Source organism: Procambarus clarkii, chromosome 19 (genome assembly GCF_040958095.1).
Source record: "Procambarus clarkii isolate CNS0578487 chromosome 19, FALCON_Pclarkii_2.0, whole genome shotgun sequence".
Lineage (NCBI taxonomy): Eukaryota > Metazoa > Arthropoda > Malacostraca > Decapoda > Cambaridae > Procambarus > Procambarus clarkii.
Genome location: NC_091168.1, coordinates 11,157,914 through 11,185,089, shown reverse-complemented (window position 1 = coordinate 11,185,089; position 27,176 = coordinate 11,157,914). Strand labels below are relative to the sequence as shown.

General features: G+C 47.3%; 1 protein-coding gene across 7 annotated transcripts in view; it reads right to left on the bottom strand.

Annotated features, from left to right (window-relative positions):
- The window catches only part of LOC123757411 (optineurin), a 490,032-nt gene extending 463,168 nt beyond the window's left edge, over window positions 1-26,864 (bottom strand). For 2 of the 7 annotated variants that reach the window (XM_069326927.1, XM_069326933.1), the window contains exon 1: window positions 26,712-26,809. In XM_069326927.1, coding sequence (XP_069183028.1) covers window positions 26,712-26,727 — 16 coding nt within the window. In that variant the 5' untranslated portion in view covers window positions 26,728-26,809. Of the gene's footprint in view, window positions 1-4,674; window positions 4,788-15,680; window positions 15,701-15,906; window positions 15,954-26,711 lie in introns of those variants that run through there. The other 5 variants (XM_069326929.1, XM_069326931.1, XM_069326928.1 and 2 more) reach the window with 5 other exon arrangements.
- Window positions 26,865-27,176: the final 312 nt, after the last annotated feature.

The window sequence follows — 27,176 nt, the reverse complement described above, 5'->3', positions numbered from 1 at the left end:
CGTTTCTCGTTTCAATTCGTCACCACAGTTCAGTGACTACGGTTTCGAAATAATAAAATTAATAAATCAGTTCTAAAATAAGTTTTTTATATCTCTTATTATCCTAATAATGTTACTAATCTAAATATATAACCTAAAAATATATAATATGATGTAAATCCAATATTTGAGATAAATTTATGTTACTGGATCTGGCTTAAACACCAGCCTACTGGAGGGTGTATAGACCTAGTCTGCGTTTATACAGTAGGCACTCAGTGCTGTTACATTTGTCTGCGTGCGAGTGACGTGTTTGTCCGCCGGTGAAAGAATAATCGTGGAATTTACCATTTTTTTGACTACAGCTTTATTAATATACAACAAGATGTCTCAAGGGCTTGCTAATCGTGCTGTATCTGCAAAGAGGAAGAGAAGTTTTTTATCCATTGAGCAGAAATTAGACATGATAGAGAAACATGAACGTGGCTACTCTGTTACTAGGCTGGCAGCAGAATTTAATGTCGGGAAAAGTACGGTGTGTGATATCAAGAGACAGAAAGATAATATTAGGAAGTTTCTTGCTTCGAGTGATAGTGGTGCATTAAATAAAAGGAAAACAATAAAAGGTTCTGCAAATACGAATTTGGATGAAGCTGTGTATAAATGGTTTAACCAGGAGCGCTCTGTGGGGATGCCACTTGGCGGCGACGCCATTAAGACAGCAGCCGATAAATTTGCACAAAAGATGAACATTCCAGATTTTCAAGCAAGTGAAGGATGGTTGCAAAGATTTAAGAATAGACATAATATTAAGAACAGGAAAGTTTGTGGAGAATCATTAAGTGCAGATACGGATTCAGTCGAGCCATTTAAGCGTAAATTAAATGATTACATAATAACAAATGATCTAAGGCGTTTTCAGGTATACAATGCCGATGAAACAGGCTTTAATTGGAAATGCTTGCAGAACAACACTTTGGCATCTAGGCTAGATGAGAGTGTTCCTGGCCGTAAGGTAAACAAAGAAAAAGTTTCTGCCATGCTGTGTGCAAATGCAGACGGAAGTCACAGAACAAAGTCCGCCATTGTGGGGAAGTCAAAAAACCCACGTGCTTTGAAAAATTTAATGAACAAGCTACCTGTGGTCTACTACAGCTCTAAAACAGCTTGGTTTACTGGAGATATTTTTGTAGACTGGTTCAAAAATCATTTTTGCAAAGAAGTTAGAGATTTTCAGATAAAGAAGTGTGGAGTGAGACGGAATGATGTCAAGGCATTACTCTTGGTTGACAATGCCCCAGCTCATGTAGGGCTCGACAAATTAACGTCACATGATGGACGCATCAAATGTATGGCCTTGCCTCCCAATACCACCTCTCTGATCCAGCCAATGGATATGGGTGTTATATATGCAATGAAAAGGCTCTACAAACGAGAAATGAATAAAGAAATCATGGTGGTGTTTGAGTCAGATGAAGACAAAAGACAAGGAACCGATTCGCGAGGTCAAGCAACACTGGAACGTTACCAAAAATACTCAATTAAGGAAGGCATTTACAACTGGGCTAAAGTTTGGGATGAAGTTCAAGAGTCAACATTAAGAAATTGTTGGAAAAAACTCCTGTTGCTTGATCATGCTGATGAAGTGACTGAGGAAGAAATGGATTTTGAAGGATTTTCAAATGATATTTATCAAGAACTGCATGCCGCTGGTGAGACGGAGTTGACGCTGAACGATGTGGAGGAGTGGTTAGATATTGATGCAGTCGATCCACCCATTGGTCATTTAACAGATGATGAGATTATACAAAATGTTACTGGCACTGTTGACGACGACGGAAAGGAAGATGAGGATGAGAATGATAGCAGTTTACAATCTGCTACGTGTGCTAACGCATTGTTCCATGTTGAAAAACTCCTTGATATTGTTTCACAAACTGACAATCCAGAGCTACCAGGCTTTTATCAACACCTAAGGACGATGAAAGATATTTGTCTCAAGGACATGACACAAAGAAGGAAACAAATGAAAATGAGTCAATATTTTTCACGAACTAGCAGCAAATCAATCAGCACAGCCGTACCCAGCACCAGCACAGACGTTCCCAGCACCAGCACAACCGTACCCAGCACCAGTACAGCCGTTCCCAGCACCAGCACAGCCGTTCCCAGCACCAGCACAGCCGTACCCAGCACCAGCACAGCCGTACCCAGCACCAGCACAGCCGTTCCCAGCACCAGCACAGCCGTACCCAGCACCAGCACAGCCGTACCCAGCACCAGCACAGCCGTACCCAGCACCAGCACAGCCGTACCCAGCACCAGCACAGCCGTACCCAGCACCAGCACAGCCGTACCCAGCACCAGCACAGCCGTACCCAGCACCAGTACAGCCGTACCCAGCACCAGCACAGCCGTACCCAGCACCAGCACAGCTGTACCCAGCACCAGCACAAAAGCAGCTGAAGCCAACACAGCAGCAGCGAGCACCAGCAAAGCTGATGCAAGCATCTAAAAACATTGTGTGTGAAGTGAACAATTAGAATAAGTGTTAAATTTAAGTGTGTACATAGTGTTAAAATTAAAGTTGCAATAATTCTAATGTACAATAGTTTTCAAGAACTGTATTGTAGTACTCAACATACAGCAAAACCACTTTTAATAATACAGTGCTAACGGCTTAATGCACTGCAGTACCTATTTACTGTAGAGCATTCACAACTTCACAACACTTCAAGATGGACATAACTCCAACAATAAGGTAAATACATGAATTACAGTATTTTTAGTAGAGTAGTAAAATATAGGTACAGTAAGTAATATGATACAATGCATTTTTATTGTGTACAAGAAAAAAAAAAGACACTGACGCAAACGCCTCTTGAAGGTCACCTCTTGCAACGAATCCAACGCTCCAACGAACTGGGGGTGGTCCCATATAGTACGTTGAATCGAGGTTGTACTGTATTTCAAATTGTTTCAACAGTTCTTTTACTTTTATTTTTTTTTTTTTGTTTAAGAAACATGGAGCAGCCTACCTGTAGACCACCGAACGAACCATTTTGACATTTGTTCTGGTTTTCAAAATTCTTCATTTTTTTTATTATTTACGTTTTTTTATGTAAGAAACATGGAGCAGCCTACCTGCCGACCACCAAACGAACCTTTTGCTATAAGACAAATGAAAAATAAATATTGAACACATTTGAAGAAAGGACAATGTCATAATGGTTCAGTGTATGTAAGGTAGGCTTCTCCATTATTGAGACGTAAATTACAAATACAAAACAAATGGAACACATTTGAAACAAAGAAATATTGTTATAATGGAGCAGCCTACCTGCCGAACACCTAATGTACCTTTTTGACATTTGTTGTATATAAGAAATTTCATTTCTTTTTTTCTACAAAAATGTTAATGCTTTGCAACATCTCAGCAGTCACCCCTTTATATCCCAGCATCATTAGCATCTTTAAACAAGAACAACATAATTTATGTGCATCGTCGGAGGCGTCTAAGAATGTGCAAGAAGCAGCGCGACCCCACCATGTGGTGTTGACGTTACTCAAACGAGCATTCGCCATGCAGGACGATTTGACGCCAATCGGGCCGTTGACCAGACCACACACTAGAAATTGAAGGGACGACGACACAATCGACTTGAGAATGGTCCAGGACAGACCGAAACGTCGTCGTCCCTTCAATTTCTAGTGTGTGGTCTGGTCAACATACTTCAGCCACGTTATTGTGACTCATCGCCCGCCAATCGGGCCGTTCGTTACCCAAAATGTTCGCCTTTTGGGGCGATCGTTATGCTAGGTACCACTGTATCTACATTTGTGTTCACCATATCGAACCACTAAGCTGGAATGGTGAGTGCAGTCAATAAAAGGTGGCCACACACAGTCAGAAGACGACGCCACCACCCTCCCTCCCTCCCACAGCATTACTCCTCCCTCCATGGAGCACAGCACTAAATATCACCACAATCCTGATATTATCAGAATCCTGGTCAGTTTTATCACAGTCAAGGGTCTGCTGTAATACTATCAACGCTAAATACATACATGAACATACAACAGCAGTGCTGTGCGCTTATGCTGTGTGTGTCAGCCTTGGTGGCTCGCTCAATACTGAAGCTCTCACACCCAGGAATGTTGACCACGATTTTTTTTCTAGGTGGCGTCTGTCAACTATTTGTCATGGCTACACTATAGCTGCCCCTATCCCATGCAGGACGTTTAAATTAATGCGCTAGACACTAAAACAGCTATTAATGTATTGCGTGGTTTCGGTTTTGTTACTGAAATCATATATATATATGTATTGTGCGGTTTAAGGGTTAACAGAGGACTCAATGCTGAGTTGTCTCCGAGCGAAAGTGTAATTAAATTAAGACGAGACCTGGAGCAGAGAACTTGAGCAAGGTCAGGAATAGAGAGCTCGAATGCAGGGGCTAGAGCGAAGTGCTCAAATGCGGACTGCATCGATGTGCACCTGCGTTTTTTCCAATGTCCTTGAGAACGGTTTGTCTCGGGACTGCCCCATCTTTAACCCCTTAACTGCGCGGCCTCCAAATATGACACCCCCCCCACCCCCCGTGTGCAAGATATAAATTCTTTTTTTGTTCTGAAAGTATCAAAAACCTCTTCCTGTATATGCGTATAGCAAGGGAATGTCGAAATTGTACTTACTTTGGCTGCTATGGGGTCTGTAAGGTGGCGCGTGACGTCATCATTCCCCGTGCACCTGTGCCGTAAGCTCCCGGGGCCGGTGGGGCGCCCGGAGCGGGATGCGCACGCTGCCGCGAATATATTTTTGCTCATTTTTTGCGCACAGTTCCAAATACAATGTATCAGAATTTACCTACCAAACCGATGTATGGTGAACACGTACACTATATTTGGCAGTAGAACATCTGTACCGTCCATAGACACTGTGTTACATGCATCACAAAAAAGTACACTTATCCTGCACTTATTTCCAATTTATCACGCTGATATATTTATATTTACATTATATATACACAATGTATAGTATCACACACTATATACACACACTATACACACACTCAGTACTCCGTGAGTGTGTGATATGCTGCGAAACAGCCAACAGGGCAGAGTGGTACCTTGCACTCCACGCACCAGGTGCTGATGCATCTTCGCTGTTGTGTTTTGCGTGTAGTGTTCCTGCATACTATGCACGCACATTTACCCTTCTCCCGTGATGCTGTGCCTGGCATATACTCCAGCATGTGTACCCCGAAGTTCTCATTACCCCTCAGTCTGTCTGGAGCTGCGTGTGGCATCGTTGCTTGCACCCCGCACGGTACTACAAAGTCCTCCCTGCCATACTTTACCAGCAGGTGTTACACAACGCTGGCACTGAAGGTACATATAGATGGTTTCCTGCCGGACTTCACTAAGTACATATTGAAGCAGTTGAGCACTGCAACATCCATGAGGTGGAAGAACTTTTTCAGTCCACTTTACAGACTTGCCCACGCACTCCACACCACCAAGCATCATGTCACATTTATCAACGAGGCGCATGGTCACGTTATAGTCTATGACACAGTCCGGCTTGCACGTGGGATTGCGTGTCTGAAAATGGACCTTGCCACTGTCCAACATAGTGCCGGTGTGAATCGTCGTCAGCACCTCGTGTCTGTCCTTCCACCGCACTGACAGCATATTGTCACACTTGCGCAGCTGGCACTCACCTAAGCCTATACCTATACCAAACACTGGCATTTCCTTCCTGAGGACCTTCACAGTGCCACATACGCCGGTGTTGTGGGCAAGGAGGTATCTGGTCAACAGGGGGCTGGTGTAGTAGTTGTCAGTGAACAGTATATGACCCCTGTTCAGCAACAGTTCCATCAGGGTTTTTACAACACTGCCGGTGAACCCGTGTTCATCTTGAGCTGGTATGTCGACGTCTGTACCAGAATACAAGATCATGTCCAGGACGATACCAGTCTCACAATCGCACAGCACGAGAAACTTCAGGCCAAAACGGTGCTGCTTGGAAGGGATGTACTGCTTGAATGCCAGTCTGCCCTTGAACAGTACAAGCGACTCGTCGATAACGACATTCTGTCCAGGTACAAAATAATCCCTGAACTTCCCTCGCAGGTCAGCTGAATACCTTGTGTACCTTCCACAGTCTGTCATGTCTGTCCTCAATTGCATTGTTCTCGAAATGCAGGCACCTGAGAATCAACAGGAACCTATCTCGCGACATATACCGGTTGAAGACGGGCGATGGAACAAGGCTGTCTTTATTCCAATAGTCCTGGACAACAGCTTTCTCGGAGTGTTTCATCATCATCATAGTGCCAGAAACACGTACATCTCGTCGATTGTCGTATCCTTCCATCTCGTGAGGCGTGAGGCAGGTAATATGCCGCCATCTATGAGGGTGTGGGCGTATGTGTTTGTCTCGGTCACAAGATGAGTCATGAAGACATTGTCAAAATATGCCTGGAAATATTCCATGTCTGCCATATCATCACCGGTATACGGGAATAAAGCTGTAACACCAACGTCGGTATCATCAAACGTTGGTATTTGAGGGATAAATGTGGCGCAATCCTCCCACACAAGTACACCAGGGGGTTTGGTGTTGGCGCCAACACCACCACGAGCACCAAAACCACGGCTACGTCGTCTGCTGCCTGCTGCCAGAGCTGCGTGAGGGTATGCTTGGCGCCGAGGCAGATTTTCGTACCGTAGGCCTACCACGAACACCTGATGTTGAGGGCCCACTGTCGTCATGCTGTGAGACACGTTGCTGCCTGCCTCGAAGTGTTGCTGAGGCAGCAAAACCCCGCCTGGTACCACACCCGCTGCTAGTACTCGGGTCATCCACACTACTGGTATCGGAGACAATGTCACTGAAGCCCGAGAAAGATTCGTCACATGTACTGTCACTGAATAATGAATTAGCGTCTGGAGACATACATGATGGTGGTGATGATAACGGTGTTGACCCAGGGTGGTGAGACAGGCCGGGCGAGGAGCGTGTACCATACACGCTCGCCACATCATCCAATTCCGTCTCTCCCTCACTCGTATCAGACCTCTGTGTCAGATCTTTCTCCAAATCATAGTCCAGGTCATCATCCATACCACCGTCATCGTACAAAATATCGCGAAGCTCCTCCTCAGAGAGTCATTTTCCATGACCGCGGGTCACCGTGGAGCGGGAGCTCGTTGACGATGCGTCAGACAATGTTGCTGCTTAGGAACTGGGACTTCCCACGGCCGCGGGGCATGCTAGGATTTTTTTTCAAGATGGCAAACGATCACTGGGGCCCCCAGCCATCCATTCCATACCCGCGTCATCGTGCGCCACTTTTAAATCGAACATGAAAAATACAAATACCCGGAGGCGTGTAGCGCACCCCAAGCGTGGGCCTGCAGGTGCGCGGTGTCTATCATCTTATGTGGCGCCATTTCCCAATTGTGAGTCTTTCTATGTAGATGATTTTCAGCTGATCTGGTGGAGGTGTGAGTGCATTTACCTCTTTCCCCTGGTTCAGTTGACCCTTCTGGCTACTTTGTGGCCGGATCAGCCGTGGTTTCCATCTCTTCTAGCCCTGTATCTGAAACCAGGCATTTTACCACAACTCTGACTTTTTCAGAGAATCAGTCCAGTGACGTTCCTTGCTGGTTCGACCTTCTCCACATCTTTTCATATCTGGACTTTCTGACATGGATTTATCACTACCTGTGGACCAATTTTGTGGCCTATAGGTGGCTGTATTATTAGTTCCAACATACGTTTGTCTTCCAGGCAGCAGTACAGTATGAAGAATCTTGGCGCTCATTTTGCCTTTTTCTGTCCCTTCGCTGTCTTTCTTCAATTTCAGTTCATATGGTAATATCTTTTCTTTCACGGTAATTTATTGATCTGCATCTCATGCCCAACACTGTCACCTCTTATCGTGTGACAATGGCAGAGTTGCTGCTGTTGTTGGCTTTCAATGTCAATTCTATTGCAGCTCTGTTCCTTAAGTTATTTTGAGCATTTTCCCCCTCTGGTCCACCCATGCTTCTCCAGAGCCATCTTGGTCCCTGGACAGGATACTAGAATTTTTCTCCTCCCTTTGGCTCATGTCTTGCCATTTCACTCCGAGACTCCATTTTTAAGGCGATGTCTTTGTAGGCTCTTGCCTCCAGTTGTTGGGCCGGTGAGCTTCATGCTCTTCTCTGAATGCAGGATTATGCTTTTTTGGCCCTGTGTTGGTGCTTTCTTCACTTCTTCGGGCAGTCCCCGTGGTGTAGTGGTAAGACACTCGCCTGGCGTTCCGCGAGCGCTATGTCATGGGTTCGTATCCTGGCCGGGGAGGATTTACTGGGCGCAATTCCTTAACTGTAGCCTCTGTTTAACGCAATAGTAAAATGTGTACTTGGATGAAAAAACGATTCTTCGCGGCAGGGGATCGTATTCCAGGGACCATAGGATTAAGGACTTGCCCGAAACGCTACGCGTACTAGTGGCTGTACAAGAATGTAACAACTCTTGTATATATCTCAAAAAAAAAAAAAAAAAAAAAAAAACTTGCAACAATTTCCTTATTTTCTGGCAAAGAACAAGTCAGTGGGTTTCCAGAGAGGTACTTTGGTTATTGATGCTTGGTTGATGCAGCCAGGGGTGCATCATTTGTTGTGTCCGAAGGAGGCGATTCGTCGCTATCTGCAAGCCACTGCTTCAGCCTTGGTGGATGCTCTTTAGATTGATCCAGTCTCCTTGGTCCCCTATTCCAAAGCTTGTGTGTCTCAGGTTGTCTACAGTGTCATCAAGGCTAACCAGCCTGCAGTATATCCCTGGGTCCATGATGTACGCAAATACGTTGCACTAATAGCGGTCTTCTCTAATGTCTTAGGCAGATATTCAGGCACGGGGATTTTGGCAGACTAACATGGTCATGGCAGTCAGGTATTTAGTCAACGTCCCTGGGTCATGTTTTCCAACCATTGGTTTCTACTTCGTTTTAGTTTCTGCTGCCTTTTCTCCTCTCTGTTAAGTCCCTCTAATTTTCTCTGTGGTTATTTAGCTACAGGTAGCCACCAAGGGGTTCCCTCCCCCTAGAAACCCATCACTGAATGTAATGAAATGTCTCTTTCTGGCAGAGCCCTAGTAGCTTCCTGTCTCCCATCCCTCCCTTCCATGTTTCTCAGTTCATGGCAGTGTTAATCTGCACCTGAACTGATCTGAAGGCTCATGCTAGACACTGGGCTGCCTGGTGGATGCCTTTGACAGCATTTGGTACCTTTGGGTTTTAGCTAGTTGTGTTTTCTTTTATTTTTGTTTATTTTGTTTTGTTTGGGGGTTATTTGGCATTTTAGAGGTTCTTGGGAACTGGAACTTGGGTCTTGGGAACCAAGCAGTTACCTGTAAAGTTTCGTTGACTTTTTAGACGCTTTCCCGGTGAAATGGAAGATTATCATTTGCTCTCTGCACCTCATGTGAAGGGGCCAGGTTTTGGCTCTGGTCCCTGGTAGGTCAAACGAACTCATACAACTGATGTGATTGGTACACTGCAGCAATCTCAGTGAGATAGCTGCAGGGAGCCACCAGGGCTCTAACAGAGAGAGAGGTGTTTTATTACATTCAATGCTGGGTTTTTCCTAGTCCTGGCTCCTGGTAGGCAACGCTGGTTTTTCAAAGGAATTGTGTATTGGGCTTGGTGGCAACATAGTTAAGCTTGGGAAGCTACTATGGGATCCTTCTCAGAAAGATAAAATATACAAATTATAAACTTCAAAAAACCAGCGTTGAATGTAATGAAATGCCATTTTCTGGGTGTGACCCGGAGGCTCCCCGGAGCTTTACCGGCTGATATGCTAATGTCAGACTTTGGCATCAGTCATGTGTATGGAGTTCTAGGGCCTACCGGGGACCACGGCCAGAACCTGGCCCCCTCAGAGAGGCAAGAGGAGCAATGGCCTATAGAAACCCCCGTGTGGTTGGAAGCATTCTATGTCTGCCATCGACCGGGTCAAGCATCCAGAAAGGTAAGCATTCCAAAACAAACCCCTATTCTGGTGAAAATTGCTACCTAAAGCCGAACTCGTGGATAGAACTCTTCAACAGAAAACAAGGAAACTAGTATGACGTCATACGTCACCGCGCCGCTGTCTGCGCAGCTCCCCCCTCCCCAGGAGAGGGAAGTGGGAGCCCCAGACCTCCCACGCCGGCTATCCACCCATCAGTTCTGAGGCTGGATGTCAAAACACGCGAAAAACCGCCAACCGGAAGGAGGGAGGGTTGCCGGGGAGCCTCCGGGTCTCACCCAGAAAATGGCGTTTCATTACATTCAACGCTGGTTTTCTGGGGGGAGCCCCGTCGGCTCCCCGGAGCTAACTACCCACAGAGGAAGGTCAAAGGGACAGAACCGGGAGGGGGACACCACGCACCCCATAAGGAGGCAAGACAACCGGCAGCAAACGCCAACCCAAGGCGCCACAGCCCCGAAAAGTCCCGGGAACAACACGAGAACAAAGAGCAGCAAGGCCCCTGCACGAACACCAAAAATCCATGCCCGAAAGACCAAAAGGCCACGTCGCCCAGACGGCAGCGACAGCAGCGAAGCCACGAACGCCACAGGCATGAGGGAAGAACACAGGCAGCTTAGCCGCAAGAACACGGCTGACCACCCGGGACACTATCACCCGCGAACCGGGAAGAACAGAACCGGATCAACGCAAAACGCGCTCCGGACCCAAACGCCATGGCACGCAAACAGTGGAGGGCCGCCACTGAACACCAAAAAACGACACACCCCCGGCCCGACCAACGAAGCACCAACAAACCCTGGACCCCTCCAGAACACAGCAGCCCCACCCCGCGCCAGAAAAGATGGAGACTGCTGCCACCGAACAACCAAAACGCTAAAACCGATGGAGCAAGAAAACTCAGCGATTCGACCCCCAGAGGCAAAGGCCAAAAGGAAAGAGCAGACGAAAAAACACACCGGAACCAAAGGAGCACTACCAACCGAGGAGAAGACAGAGCACGCTGACCAGAGACCAGGATGGTGCAAGCGGCGCACGAACAGGCCGGAGGTGAAATGACGCACAAGACAGCTGACTAACGGTGCAGAAGCAACACAAAGACCGAAAGCAAGCTGAAGCGGCTCCGCCCGCGCCGCACGAAAAGAGGCGACAGTATGTGGCAAGACGACGGCCCCCAACCCCCACCAGAAAACCAAGCCGAGAGTAAACCAAGCTAACAAGAGTAACCACCTAAGAAGGGACAGGAAAAGAAAGGACCGCCAAAATACCCCATACTGCCGCCAAGAGAAGCATGCAGGTGGGACACCTACCACGAAGCCACCCGACCACCAACCGGAGGCGAGACCGCGAGGCAGAACATAAGCAGCCCCGACAAGGCCCCTCCGAGCCCAGGAAAAGGCGGAGCCGCGGGAAGATCTCGGGCGCGACCACCAAAACCCAGGCGACACAAGGAGATGGAACGTCTGCCGAACAGAAAAACTCTCCAAAGCATGCAAGCCCGCCAGGAGTTCAGAAACGACAGGTCCGACGCGAGACATCGCAAGACCCCAAAAAAAAAAAAAAAAAAAAAAAGGGCAGGGCAAGCTAGGAAACCAAAGAAGGCGGAAGGGTCGCCGCCAGCACAGTACCCGAACCAAGGGGTACGAACAACTGCAATAGACCGAGACTAAGTAGCACATCACAGGACACAGGCTGACAAATGCCAAAGAACACACGCAGAACATCCCTGCTGCAGAGGAGGCAGGAAGAAAGAGCAGAAGCACAAAAACCCCAGGAGAACAACCAGGGGTGGACAATCAGGCAGGGACAGAAAAACCCCTGCGCAATCCCCAGGCACAAAACGGCAGCAAAGTGCCACTCCACAACCGGACACAGGAACAAGGACACGCCACCGTGAAACACGGTACCAATGCATACGTGCAGCAGCAGCAACAGGCACCACTGCAACATGCAACATGTAAATAGCAACTCCCTTCTGCAAAGGCAGAGAACGGAGCAGGCAGACCCCAGACAGGGCCAACGGAGACACGACAAAACCCCGTAGGCCCAGAAACCTGCACCAGGCGACCGACGGCGGAGAAACCCCGCACGATACCTGCTGGATGAGGTACTGGGAGCTCTTTTACACCTCAAGCCCGGCCCAAGGCCAGGCCAGACCGGCCAGAGGGTGGCCCACCAGGCAGCTGCTAGGAGCAGTCCACCGGCCCACATACCCCCACAACCAGGACGGGCCGGAACTGCCATACGAAAACAGGCTAGTGCGCCCTGGAAGTCCACGGACGAACCAGCAAGAAGGCTTATGCTCGCAAGTAGGTCGTGTACCAAGCACAGACCCCTGATGGTAATACAGTGTTCCCCAAATGTGCCAATAGCACCACTGCACTCCACTGGTACTATCCCGCAAGTTCTACCAGATATGCAGGACCCAAGAGCCAGAGCTCAAATCCTGCAAGCACAGCCAGGAGCCCTAACCAGGTGAGTACAGAACCAACCCTACAACCCCCACACCTCACAACATTAAAAAAGGAAGGTCCCCTGAATGACTCCAGCATGGGTTGGACATGCACATGACGGGGACAGGAAGGGTTGAGAAAGGGACAGTCACTGGTGTGCGAACGGTCTCAGTCGTACAAAAATATACCTAAATAAAGACAGGTATATAAACAACTCCGCATCCAGCGCCCGGCCAAAAGACGCCAGACCGCAGAAACTCACCTGGCGAACGGTGGCACGAACTTGACACGACTCAACCGTGCCCAGAAGAACCTGGGAGCACCGCCAGGTGAAGACGCCAGAGCCGGACCCTGCCAGACCCGCAGGAGAGCAGGGAGAGGCGAAGGAGGCGGTCCACACCCATGACAGGGAAAACCGCGGTGTCCTCCCCACAACTGGGAACCAGGACACCCCCGGCGCGAAGGGGCACATACCGCAGCCAGGGAGAAGAACGAGAGGCGAAGCACTGTAGCAAAAAGGGCGCAAAACACCAGCACAGAAACATCGCTCAGACCAAAACAAACTCCACGGCGCATGCGCATAACACGCTGGCCGAACCGCACACCCTCTCTGCGGGAAGGCGCCAGCCAGGACTACTGCACGAGAAAAGTAGCCAAAAGAGGAAGCAGGAACAATAAAACCGGCCAAAGAAGCAAAGAGCCCAAAAGGAACCCAACCGGGCGACAAGTAGCCCAACCGGGCGACAAGCAAGCCCAACCGGGCGACAAGCAGCCCCAACTGGGCGACAAGCAGCCCCACCGGGCGACAAGCAGCCCAACCGGGCGACAAGCAGCCCAACAGGGCGACAAGCAGCCTAACAGGGCGACAAGCAGCCCAACAGGGCGACAAGCAGCCCAACAGGGCGACAAGCAGCCCAACAGGGCGACAAGCAGCCCAACAGGGCGACAAGCAGCCCAACAGGGCGACAAGCAGCCCAACAGGGCGACAAGCAGCCCAACAGGGTGACAAGCAGCCCAACAGGGCGACAAGCAGCCCAACAGGGTGACAAGCAGCCCAACAGGGCGACAAATAGCCCAACAGGGCGACAAGTAGCCCAACAGGGCGACAAGGACGAGGAGCCGACAGACGTTCCAATAATGCGGGAAGTAGCGAAAAACCTTCCCGTACCCTCGAGAACACAGAAGCCAACACTAGTCCCGAAGGCACACGAAGGCGCAGGCGCACCCGAGATCAGAAGTCACGCAGAACCCCATCGAACGGGGAAACATGACGAAAACACCGTCCCAAAAAGGGGTGGGAGGAAACATCCACCCACAGGACGGAACCAACCGACTCAAAGGCCAAGGAACCGAGCCCGGGGAGGGGCTGACGCCCAACAGCACGTACGGCGAGCGGGGAGGAAAGACCCCACTCCGCATAACCACAAGCCCCGCCTAGAGGGGTATAAAAACCCCCACGGGGTCCAACGGGGCCAAGGCCCCCCAAGTCAGCCCCTCCCCAGCCCCGGGAACCTACCCGACAGGCCCCGGGGCCGAGCCGTTCCCTCAAAGCCCCGGCCGTACCAGAAAACCGGGGCAGCCGTGAAAACACTAAGGAAGGGAGCCCACTGGCAGACTCATACAACACGGCTGGAGGAACAGACTCAAATGCCCCCGTCACAACCCCGGAAGGGGAATTCCCCGAGACTGCCCGAGTCTCAACACCATAAAAAACCCCGCCCCGAACCTACAGACGGTAAGGAACCGGATGCAGGCAGGAAGGGTGATCCAGGGGAAAGACAAGGGGGCATGGATGGAACCGAAGCAACCAACACCCCCAAGTCCCAAAACGAACTACAACGGGGCAGCCCCGGGGCTCCCGGGGAGGAAACCACGAGAACGTTGCCACCATAAAGGCTCATGTGCAACAACCCCTGCTGCCTGCACCCGCTTTGTCAGCACAACTGGGTAACCGAGCCACAACGAGCAACCAAACTCGCAGGACTCCGGGTCGAAGGTGCCACCGACCCCACAGGCAGCAGACGGAGGCAAAACAGAGAGTCACCCAGAGACAAAGGGTGAGAGCAACCCTCAAACTCGCTGGAAGCGAGGGGGGGACTCTGGGGTCACATCCATCGGACCCGCGCGCCCCCAGGTGTTTCCCAGGGTCCCGAGCGTTTACTATAAGAGGACTCGCGCTCAGGTAATCCCAGGCAGGGTACTGCTAACCGGCACCCAAAGCTACCAAACAACTTTCTAAGAGCTGAACCCCCGGGACGTGTACACTCACGGGGACCTAGCAGGGGTTACCACCAGAAAATACTCAGAACACAAGGGACACAAGGGGCAAGAACGAAGGCAGACCCCCCCCCACCAGGTAGATAAACAAAAAGAAAAAGAAAACCCCGCAAGAGGACAGCGTACCTAAGCGGAACAGAGCCGGCCGCTATGATTGGTAAAGACAAGCTGCACAGTACCCTGCGCCCCACCAGTGCAAAAATTGCCCCTTACTCTAAGGCGAACAAGGGAGACAGAACACCCGAGCACACAAAGAGCGACCGAAAACCAAGCAGTAAACGGCCAAGCAGGGGCAGGACCCAAGGAACTTGTGGAAGGTGGCCCCAAGCCCCAAGGGCAGTACTTACAGGGCACCTAGGGAAGGGAACCCTACGCGCATGCAGCCTGAGTACTGGAGAATCACTCCCGGCTCACGCACCACCTAGAAAACAGACACCACACTCTAGGTACAGTGCTGAAACAACCACTGGAGCCTGAGCACATAACCGTTGCCCATAGCATCAGGCGAAGAACTGATGGTGGATAGCCGGCGTGGGAGGTCTGGGGCTCCCCCTTCCCCCTCCCAGGGAGGTGGGAGCTGTGCAGACAGCGGCGCGGTGACATATGACGTCATACTAGTTTCCTTGTTTTCTGTTGAAGAGTTCTATCCACTAGTTCGGCTTTAGGTAGCAATTTTCACCAGAATAGGGGTTTGTTTTGGAACGCTTACCTTTCTGGATGCTTGACCCGGTCGATGGCAGACATAGAATGCTTCCAACCACACGGGGGTTTCTATAGGCCATTGCTCCCCTTGCCACTCTGAGGGGGCCAGGTTCTGGCCGTGGTCCCCGGTAGGCCCTAGAACTCCATACACATGACTGATGCCAAAGTCTGACATTAGCATATCAGCCGGTAAAGATCCGGGGAGCCGACGGGGCTCCCCCCAGAAATAATTTTAATACTTACTACATAATAACACCAGCTGACTGTGAAATAAATTAATACAGTATTAATAAACATTTAACACTGTGTAATAACAGATATGATTTAAACCACTGGAGAGATCTAATAGCTAAATCTCATAGCTAAATCTATGTTAAAGTGTACTGTATTTTCAAGACAAGACAAATTTTATTTAAGCTACAACGGTTACATTCACATTATGGTAAAAGAATGCAAAATGTAACCTTACTTGAATGGATGACAGTGGTGTGTTCAACCTTGAATGAAGCACCAGAAGTGGGCTAGAAAGAAATAAGTAACCTTATAAAATGTTGGTGGATAATGTGATATCTACTTCATTAACACTTTCGCGCTCCGTGGAAACTCGCGGTTGACAGGGGGATAGTGGCCCCTCCGTGCGGGTAAGCGCGCGGTGACACCCAAATGTGTATACTCATTCCAGCTTTCTCACCTTAATTCTCGTGCTACGTCGCTCGTTTTGGTATCATTGTGTTCGCAATTAAATTCTCTACAGGTGTGTATAAATATAATGTCCAAAAGCCTAGCGTGACTCCCAACAGCAAAGCGTAAAGTCGGCAAAAACGCACAAAATCAGTAACATGTGCATTCTCGTTCCATTTTTTTACCTTAATTCTCGTGCTACGTTGCTCGTTTTGGTATCATTGTGTTCGCAATTAAATTCCCCACAGATGTGTATGAATAAAATGTACAAAAGGCTGGAGTGCCTCCCCGCAGAAAAGCCTGAAGTTACCCGTGAACGAGCACCATTTTGTACATTGCAACCTAATGTTCAACTCGTTCAATTTGATAACATCAAATTTCGTGCTACGTCGCTCGTTTTGGTATCAAATTGTTCGCAATAAAAAGGTGATTATTTTAAAACTAGTCCCAGAATAATAGACCAATAACTGGATTTTTAACAAATATTGTAATTCTGGACGCTCATCATCACAAATTTATTTATATCTTTCCAGTGTTCTGACATAAATATTTGTGTTACATCTTTCATTTTGGTATCAAATTGTTCGCAATAAAAAGGCGCGCATTTTAAAACTAGTCCCAAGATAATAGGACAATAAATAGAATTTTAACATATATTTTAATATTCGGACCATAGGCCTATTTATAATATTTCAAGTGTTTGGACATCAAGTTTCATGTTATATCTTTGATTTTGGTATCAAATTGTGTGCAATCTAAAGGCGCTTATTTTAAAACCACTACCAGATTGATCTGATAAAATTTAAATTTTTAAAAAATGTTTTAATGAGTGACTCAGTATTGCGTCGTTGGAACACATTCAGTAGAAAAATGAGTGACGAGCTATTCAGTCTGTGGAACGCGAAAGTGTTAAGCTGTTTTGGTAGATCATCTAGCATCAGTGAGAGTATTCTCATGCAGTTTATTATTATTTTCTTCTAGTTTTAGCAGTACAGTATTATGTATTTTTCAAAATTTTTTATTTACAGTGGCACCTCGATTAACGAGCGGCTATCTACGAGCATTTTGAGTAAAGAGCGAGCCACTCACAGCAAATTTGTCTCTATTGACGAGATTCACCTCTATTGACGAGCAAAACCACATGGTGCTTTTCCTAGCATCTCGCGGGTTCTCGCAAATTCTCGGATGCCACCGACGCCAGTGTCGTTGCTGTATCGCACACGACAAGCATCCCTCTGCATTTATTTGCGCTTTTCTTTGTTTTGTTTTTTGTGGTTTTGTGACTACAATTTGTAACACACAATGTTGACAAAGAACCTGCTTGCTAAAGACAGTGTTGGGAAGGGAAAGAAAGAGACAGTTACCGTGGAACTGAAAATCACCCTGATAAAGCAGTGACAACCCGGTGTGTGAACATGTTTAATGACAATTTGCTGTCTCGTTTTAGGAACATCCTAAAACAAAGACAAAAGCAATTGTCAATAGATACATTCTTTGCAAAAGTAGAGAAAAGAAGAGCCAGTGATAGTGAACTACAACCCGTTCCCAGTGGGGTGAAATTCCCAAGAAGAGAGAGCCCACCTGACTCAGAGGTGGATTCTCCTTCCACACCATAACCCCTCCTCCTCCCACCTCCCCATTGTCTCCCTCAAGCCAGCAACGACTCTTCATAAGGTAAAGTAAACATGAAAACAGTACAACAAAACATTTATAATTACATGTGCAGTATTATATTCACATTATAAAATGTCATACAAGTATGGATGTTTTTGGGAGTGGAACGGATTAAATTTATTTTCCTTTACTTTAAATGGGGAAATTTGTTTCTTAAGACGAGTTTTCCACATAACGAGCTCGGTGCCAGAACGGATTAAACTCATTAATCGAGGTGCCACTGTATTTGAATATGGGACAAATTTTGTGTATGTGGTGGCTGTAGCTCTATCTTTTAACTGGATATGTCCAAGCCATCTACGAGGCTACGAGAGGGCCTCGTAGCCTGGTGGATAGCGCGCAGGACTCGTAATTCTGTGGCGCGGGTTCGATTCCCGCACGAGGCAGAAACAAATGGGCAAAGTTTCTTTCACCCTGAATGCCCCTGTTACCTAACAGTAAATAGGTACCTGGGAGTTAGTCAGCTGTCACGGGCTGCTTCCTGGGGGTGGAGGCCTGGTCGAGGACCGGGCCGCGGGGACACTAAAGCCCCGAAATCTTCTCAAGATAACCTCAAGATAGCAATGTGATTTTTTCTCATTGATCATGTAGTGTGGCCTCTTGGTTCTTAATAATTTTCCCCACCTTTTTCTTTGAATATTTCTTTATTTGTGAGTTGAACAATGTCTATCAGCAGTAGTAGTAAGTAGTCAGGTTCAATCAAGTATGGGTAAATAAAGAGGTACAGTATTTTTAGGGTCCCGGTAGTACAGTCGGGTTTGTTCTCGATGCACAATCGAGAATTCCGGGTTCGAATCCCAGGCGGGACAGAAATAACTGGGCACATTTCCTTTCACCTAATGCCTCTGTTCACCTAGCAGCAAGTAGGTACTCAGGAGTTAGCCAATGTGTTGTGGGGTTGCATCCTGGGCGGGGTCAGTAATTCGACCCTGGGGTGGAAGACCTAAATAAAAGCCTAACATGTATGAATACACTCTGGCTTCCTGTCCCCCGACACAGTCAATTATTATTAAATTATTTAAACCCATGGACTGATTTTATTTATTTTTATTTTATTTATATATATATATACAAGAAGGTACATTGGGATTGTGAGGATACATAGCATAGTAATTACAATCTTGTAAAGCCACTAGTACGCACAGCGTTTCGGGCAGACAATGAATTTCGGGCAAGTTTGGGGCAATGATAAATTCATTAAATGCATCTCCCCACTGTTGTGCAAAATAACAGCGTTGAATGTAATGAAACACCATTTTCTGGGTGAGCCAAGAGGCTCCCTGAAGCTATCAAACTGATGTGTGCCATATTAGTTTGTTGTCATCAGTCCCTGGAGTTCAAGTGCCTATCATGGGCCATGAGCTAGAACCTGGCCCCCCTCAGAGAGGTGCAGGGAGCAATGGCCTTATGAACACTCTACATTTTGAGTGTCATTTATACCATTGACCGGGGAAACCACCTAGAAAGGTAGGTAAACCATTACAACCCTCTAACTAGTTAAATGGCAACCTATATCTGAACAGAGGCCCAGAACTCCCCCCACACAGAAAACAGTGAAACAAGCAACACATCATCCAACTGGCGCACATGCTCGTAAGCCCCTCACCCTCCCTTGAAAGAGGAGGGAGACCCTACTCAGGCGAGCAGGTCGCACTACCCCCAGTTTGGAGAATGCTGAAAATCGTCGACTAGAGGAAGGGAGGGTGTCAGGGAGTCTCCGAGACTCGCCCAGAAAATGGCGTCTCATTACATTCAATGCTGGTTTTTTGAGGGGAGCTCCATTGGCTCCCTGAAACTATCTACCCACAGAAAAGTAAAGACAAGGACTTAACCGGGAAGCAGCAGCACAGCAGGTCTCACGACGAAGAAGAGACAACAAGCCGCAAAAGATGTCCCAAGGAAACACAAGGCCGCAGATGACTCAGGACATTAATACGGTATCTGGCGGCCAGGACCCTGTTCAATTTCCAAAACCCACGGGCTCAAATATCGACCCAAGACATATTTCCAAAGACGGCAGCAAGAGCTACATACTTCCGCACATCATGGGCGCGAGGGTAGACAGCAGGCTGGCTAGACTTGATAACCATGCGGACAACCTGAGAGACATGAGCCCTGGAGCAGGGAACCAAGGAAACTGGGTCCACCCAGAGCGCATCTACTGTCGCTGAACCAGGATCTCGCAGGTAGCGGTGTAAAAATGCAACCGAACACAACACATGATGCACCCTAGCCTAACCAACCAAGCGTCAACAACCAGCTGTGTCATTCTTCTCCAGAAAAGGAGGAGAAGGATGTAAATGAACAAAACAATGTCCAGGCCCAAAAGGGCAGAAACCCTTGTGCCAGAGAAGAGCATGAAGCTACCTCACCCGACCCCCAGAGGCTAAAGCCAACAAAAACAAAGACTTGAGAAAACAATCCTGGACCGAAGGGGCCACCACAAACCGAGGAAAGAGAGAAACGAGAGCACCCAGTCCAAAGACCAAGAAGGCTCAGGCACGCATGAGCAGGCCGGAGGTGAAAAAACACACGAGAGGGCTTGCGGAATGGAGCAGAAGTGACATCCACCCCGAACACAAGCTGGAGCAGCACCGCCAGCACCGCATGATAAGAAGAGCATTTTTCAGCATAAGAAGCTGGTCCTGAATGAGCCAAGAAAAGACAAAACAACTGGAACAGACACTGACAAAATCCTGCGAAGGGAGAGGAAATGGCGGAAAGACCGTCAGGAGACTTCATACTGTCGCTGAGAGGAAGACTGAAGGTGGGACACCATCAATGAAGTTACCTGAACACCATACGAATGGCAATACCTGTGTAAAAAAAAAAAAAAACACATAGTGCGGAAGAATATCTCAAACCAACGAGGTACTGTACCTCACTAGCCTGACCTTCTGAAAGAGGCGGAAAAATTCCCGGGTTCAGATACCGTGCAAGCAGCATCTGAAACCAAGGCTGGGCTAGCCACCATGGGGCCATGAGAACAACTCTCCCCCAATAAGATTTGAGCCGTACCAGAACCCGAAGCAACAGCTGGACCAGGAGTTGAAAGTACAGGAACCCCCACCTTGACCAGTCCTGCTAGAAAGCATCCACTGCGAGCGCCTTACAGTTGGGGAACAACCCCACATATATGGGAAGGTGCCTGGGCCAAGCCAACGCGAACAGGTCCACCTCCAGGCGCCCGAGCACCAGACAAATCCAAAGGAAGTAGGTGGCGTCAACTGTCCACTCCGTGGAAAGAGGAATGAGGGGAGACAGGCCATCTGACAGGACATTGGACACCCCCTGAATGTGAGCAGCGCAGAGAACTAAACCCCGAGAACTCAGCAGAAGAGCTATCTGAAGCGACCAGCTCCAAAGAGCCATGGACCAACAGCGACCCCCTCCCCCCTGGTTGAGACAATGAACCATGGGAGAGTAGTCCGAATTTAGCCAAATCCCCGAGGCAACCAAATCTGCATTAGTGCCTGCCACACAACGGCAAACTCCCGCACTGTGCTGTGAGCCAGGGACCAATGCCCCTGGCTGACCGGGTTAGCACTGGTCACTAAACCCCAGCCGAGAGACAAGGTGTCTGTGAACACATCGAGTGAGGGAAGGGGGAAGGTGCCAAGGCACCGAACCCCGAAGAGGAGGTTATCTTGAGGTTATCTTGAGATGATTTCGGGGCTTTTTAGTGTCCCCGCGGCCCGGTCCTAGACCAGACCTCCACCCCCAGGAAGCAGCCCGTGACAGCTGACTAACACCAAGGTACCTATTTTACTGCTAGGTAACAGGGGCATAGGGTGAAAGAAACTCTGCCCATTGTTTCTTGCTGGCGCCCGGGATCGAACCCGGGACCACAGGATCACAGTCCAGCGTGCTGTCCGCTCGGCCGACCGGCTCATCTCAGGAAGCCTGAGATGCAGCAAACGATGTAAGGATCCTGGAAATTGAACCCAGCGATCGTGAGAGCGGGAAAAGAAGCTGCCTCGAAGATACTAGAACAGCCTCTGAAGCCAGACCCTTCAGAGATGGGTCTAGGAGATGAATATAGCCTGAGCTAGACTGGAACACCAGCAGAAGTTAAACCAGATGATATAGCCCAAGCTAGACTGGAACACCAGCAGAAGTTGAACCAGGAGATGATATAGCCCAAGCTAGATTAGAACACCAGCAGAAGTTGAACCAGGAGATGATACAGCCCAAGCTAGATTAGAACACCAGCAGAAGTTGAACCAGGAGATGATACAGCCCAAGCTAGATTAGAACACCAGCAGAAGTTGAACCAGGAGATGATACAGCCCAAGCTAGATTAGAACACCAGCAGAAGTTGAACCAGGAGATGATACAGCCCAAGCTAGACTGGAACACCAGCAGAAGTTGAACCAGGAGATGATACAGCCCAAGCTAGACTGGAACACCAGCAGAAGTTGAACCAGGAGATGATACAGCCCAAGCTAGATTAGAACACCAGCAGAAGTTGAACCAGGAGATGATACAGCCCAAGCTAGAATGGAACACCAGCAGAAGTTGAACCAGGAGATGATACAGCCCAAGCTAGACTGGAACACCAGCAGAAGTTGAACCAGGAGATGATACAGCCCAAGCTAGATTAGAACACCAGCAGAAGTTGAACCAGGAGATGATATAGCCCAAGCTAGATTAGAACACCAGCAGAAGTTGAACCACGAGATGATACAGCCCAAGCTAGATTAGAACACCAGCAGAAGTTGAACCACGAGATGATACAGCCCAAGCTAGATTAGAACACCAGCAGAAGTTGAACCACGAGATGATACAGCCCAAGCTAGATTGGAACACCAGCAGATTTTGTTATAAGAGTTACAACTTCAGAGTGGTTGCCTCCTTTTGTTTTAAGTGAGCATATTATGAAAGTAACATCTGAAGAACTTGTTAATGATTGATAAGGAGATCATTATGTAATACAGACGTAATACTGTACAGGTGTAACAGAACCCATATTCACCACACCAGAAATAAATCTCTCTTTGATATCCCCAGATTCAAACTTATTCTGCGTTAACACGCTATGTAAATAAAAGGACCTAGTCTCTGGAACTCACTCCCTAATGAATTGAAATGCTGTCCAACTTTTGCCTTATTCAAAAATAACCAAAAAGTACCTAATTTCATCTTCATAGTTTCCTACCTCGTGCTTTGTCTCGCACTGTATCTAGTGCTACCCAATCCCCCAATATATGTTCCTAAGCAATACAACTTTACCAGAAATTATTGCTTTACCTTATATCATGGTTGTTATATTGAACGCATGTTTTACTGCATTATAGCTTTAAATAATTTTAAAATTATGCTACAATGTACCTGTTGATAACCCTAAAATTTTACTTTAATATAGCTACTAATCTTACTCCAATTTTCTTACACTGTACCTGTAAACTTTTTTTTCAATTTTACTAGAAATTACCAACTTAAAATTATCTGTTAGATTAAGGACCTGCCTGACACGCTATGCGCTCTAGTGGCTTTACAAGAATGTATAAACATGAACACTATGTACACTCCTAAAACCAGTGTACCTTCTTGTATATAAATAAAATAAATAAAATCAAATAGATTGGGATAGTTCCTGTGGTGATGAGCAAGATAGGATAGTTATCACTCGGACCAGATATGAGGCCGCACTTCATAAACAGGATGAGTGACTGGTTCACGGAATACCAAATCCCAGAAGACATTGACACATTTGTTGATGACCTTAACCACCAAATTGAGAGCTGTCTAAGAGTTCCGCGCCGTACGCCTGGGCGAAGTAACCCTCAGAGGAAGAAAATAAAATGGTATGAGAATGATTACATAAAGATGCTTAACGCAAATGTGCGAGACATGAGTAGAGAGTACCGGAGACATCCCACTGAAAGTAACCAAGAGTTGTTTAAAACAGTGTGTCAAGTAGCCAGGGAAGAGAAGATTAAAGAGCGGGAAAGACAATGGCTTGAGTTCACTAGCTCTATTGGACGGGAAACATCTGCAAGACAAGTGTGGGCAAAAATTCAGATAGCTAAGGGGGGCAGAGCCCGGCCTGCGGCTCACAAAGACCCCCAGGGTAAGGCTGAGGAACTAATTCACAAGTGGAGTGATGCAGCATCCTCCTCCTCCCTCCCTGCAGAAATCAGCAGGGAACAGCTCCTGCGACATGATGACAGAAGAATTAGGATAACAAGAGCACTGTCTAGTGATGACGAGTATGGGGAACCAATCACAGCCCAAGAAGTAAGGGGCGCTATGAAAAAGGGTAAAAGTACAGCACCTGGTGAAGATGGCGTCACCTACGACATACTCAATGCACTGTGTGAAGTGTCTGGGAATCCACTACTCCACCTGTTTAACAAGTCATTCCTAAGTGGAGTGTTGCCCACACAATGGAAACACGCAATAATTATTCCCATACCGAAGCCTAATGACCCTGGTAATTACAGACCTATCAGCCTCGTGTCATGCACTTGCAAGATGCTTGAAAGGATCATCCTAAACCGACTGTTGCACAAAATAGGCAGGTTAGGGGAGGGGGTCAATGGATTTGTTAAAGGACGGAGCACAGCAAATTGTATAGTTAATTACTTGGTTAATGACACGGCTAGGTACTCTGTATTTGTTGACATCAAAGGAGCCTTCGACAAAGCACAGGGGATTGCGATCCTGGACGAGCTTGCATGCATGGGTGTCAAGGGGAGACTCATGAAATGGGTTGAAGACTACCTCACAGGAAGGAAAGCCAAGGTTTGCTTCAATGGAGCAGTCTCCAGAACACTGAGTATGGAACTCGGGACCCCCCAAGGCGGAGTCTTAAGCCCTACACTATTCAATGTACTTATGAACGCCATTGCAAATATTGATTTTCCGGAAGGAACACAACAAGTGGGATATGCAGATGATGTCCTAATACAAGCTCCCACCTTGGGAAAAATTGAACAGTCCATTGAACTCCTCGGAAGGAAATGTATTGAGCTCGGTTTCACTCTCTCCACAAACAAGACGAAGGCATACTCCCATCACAAGCGGAGAGCAAATGAAGAACTGCAAATTAATGGTGTAACACTTGAATGGGTTGACCACTATCGGTACCTTGGCGTCACTGTCGGCTCTAACAAGGGAAAGAAAGAGGAGCTCAATCAACTCATAGGAACATGCAAAAGTCGACTCAGGGCACTGAAAGCTATGACCTGGAATGGACATGGAGCCTCTATTGCCGTGCTCAAAATGATGTACACAGCCTATGTGCGCTCCGTCATAGACTATGCCGCACCAGTACTGTGCACCTACTCCCAAAGCGATATGAAAAGGCTTGAAAGCATTCAAAATGAAGCCATGACAATCATTCTTGGAGTCCCAAGAACTGCCAAAACGTCTAATCTACGAGAGGAGTTGTCCCTTCCCAGTATTAAAAGCAGAATTCAGGAGCTGAATGCTAAGCTTGCAATTAGGATAGCCAGAGATCCCCATTACAATGATATTGCCAAGAAAAAACTGAGCTCTGTGCTAATTTCAGGGGGAAACAGGAGAAGCAAAAAATGGCATCACAGAACAGTCTGCTACCTTGAAGAGCTTCACCTGCTTGAGCAAGCCCGTGAGCTCCTGCCTGTAGAGAGGTTACCTCCCTGGGAGGATGACTCATGTAAGATCATCATCAATGAAATGGCAATGAAAAAATCCAACATGATACCACAAGAAATGAGGCACAAGTATCTCGAGGACATTTATAAAGAAGCCGGAGATGAACTAGATCAAATCTACACTGACGGGTCATCTAATCCTATCAATGGCAGGGCTGGTGCAGCATACACGGTAATCAAGGATAATACCTTCCAACGCAGAAATGAAGAAAAAGCACGTATTGAGAACTATGCATCTTCAACGCAAGCAGAGCTAACTGCCATTGTTATGGCGTTAAGGTTTCTTGAACGGAACACTAATGGTGCAGTGATTTGCACCGATTCAAAAGCAGCACTGCAAAGCCTAAGTAAAAATCAGGCAGAAAATCTTGCAATAGTCGCTGAAATCAAGAGAGCTGTGAGAGTACTTACCAATCAGGGAAGAGTCATCAAGTTTCTGTGGATCCCCTCCCATGTTGGAATATGTGGGAATGAACGAGCAGATGTGCTGGCTGCTGAAGGCGCTGAAGGAGACCATATTGAATACTTCATACCCAAGACTCAACTACAAATTAGAGGTATTATCAGGCAACATCACCGTGACAAGGTAACTGAGGAAAGGAGGATAGAAGCACAAACCAGTGAATCTGTACGATGGTACAACATGGTTGCAGCTGGCAATCCCAATCAGTATGGCCGAAGAGGAGGACGACGAGTGACAGAATCTGTAATAGCGAGAATCCGTCTTGGATACAAATATCCATGGAGATTTGGAATGGAAACAACAGTTGATCAGCGAAGTTGCAGAATCTGTGGTGAGAGTGATGGACACCGCCTTGACCACTATCTACGTGAATGTGAACACCTGAGAGACATTAGGAATAACTGTAGAATAATAAACCCCACATTGTTTGAGTTAGGAAAACACTATTTGTCAAATATTGATACTGTTCTTAAAAGATTTCCCCATTTTGCACCCGCAAGATAACGTAAGCTTTTAAGGGTTGATAAATGTTAATCTTCTTGTTTGAGGAGCTGTTCACTTGAGACAGTTAAGCAAGTCCCAGTTGTGTCTGGGTACAAGTGACAGGATGAACAACCCAGCGGGTTTTCTTCCTATTGGGGAGTGTTGTACATTCTGCTATGGCGGTATGTTCACTCACAAGATGAGTGGCGCTGCCCAATAAACTCGCCCCTCGGGGCAAAATTTAAAAATTTAAATTTATCACTTGCTCTACCAGTTGTTATGCCAGAGGTGAAAGGTATTATATGGGATAATGATCTATACTTAATCACAGACCTGTCGTATTTTCCATTCGCTAATCTCTGATGGCTTACACCATGACGCAATAATTCACACTATATTTACCCGTGAATGGCTCCTGGCCCGTGTTTACGTCTCGTTTTCTGTTGACTGTTGAAGGATGGGAACCCGGGATACTAGTCACTTGGTACACACCACGGATCGTACACATATATTGTTACCATTTCGGACACAAGTTTTTTACGTTTCCTATTTATTTTTATTTATTTATTTATTTATATATATACAAGAAGGTACATTGGGTTTGTGAGAATACATTGGATAGTACAGTATTTACATTCTTGTAAAGCCACTAGTACGCGCAGCGTTTCGGGCAGGTCCTTAATCTAACAGATTTTTCATCTATGTTTTCATTTCTTGTTTTCATTATACTCATTATGCTCAATTAGTATTAAGCTTGTCATTTAAGTTTATCATGCCCGAAACGCTTTGCGTAATAGT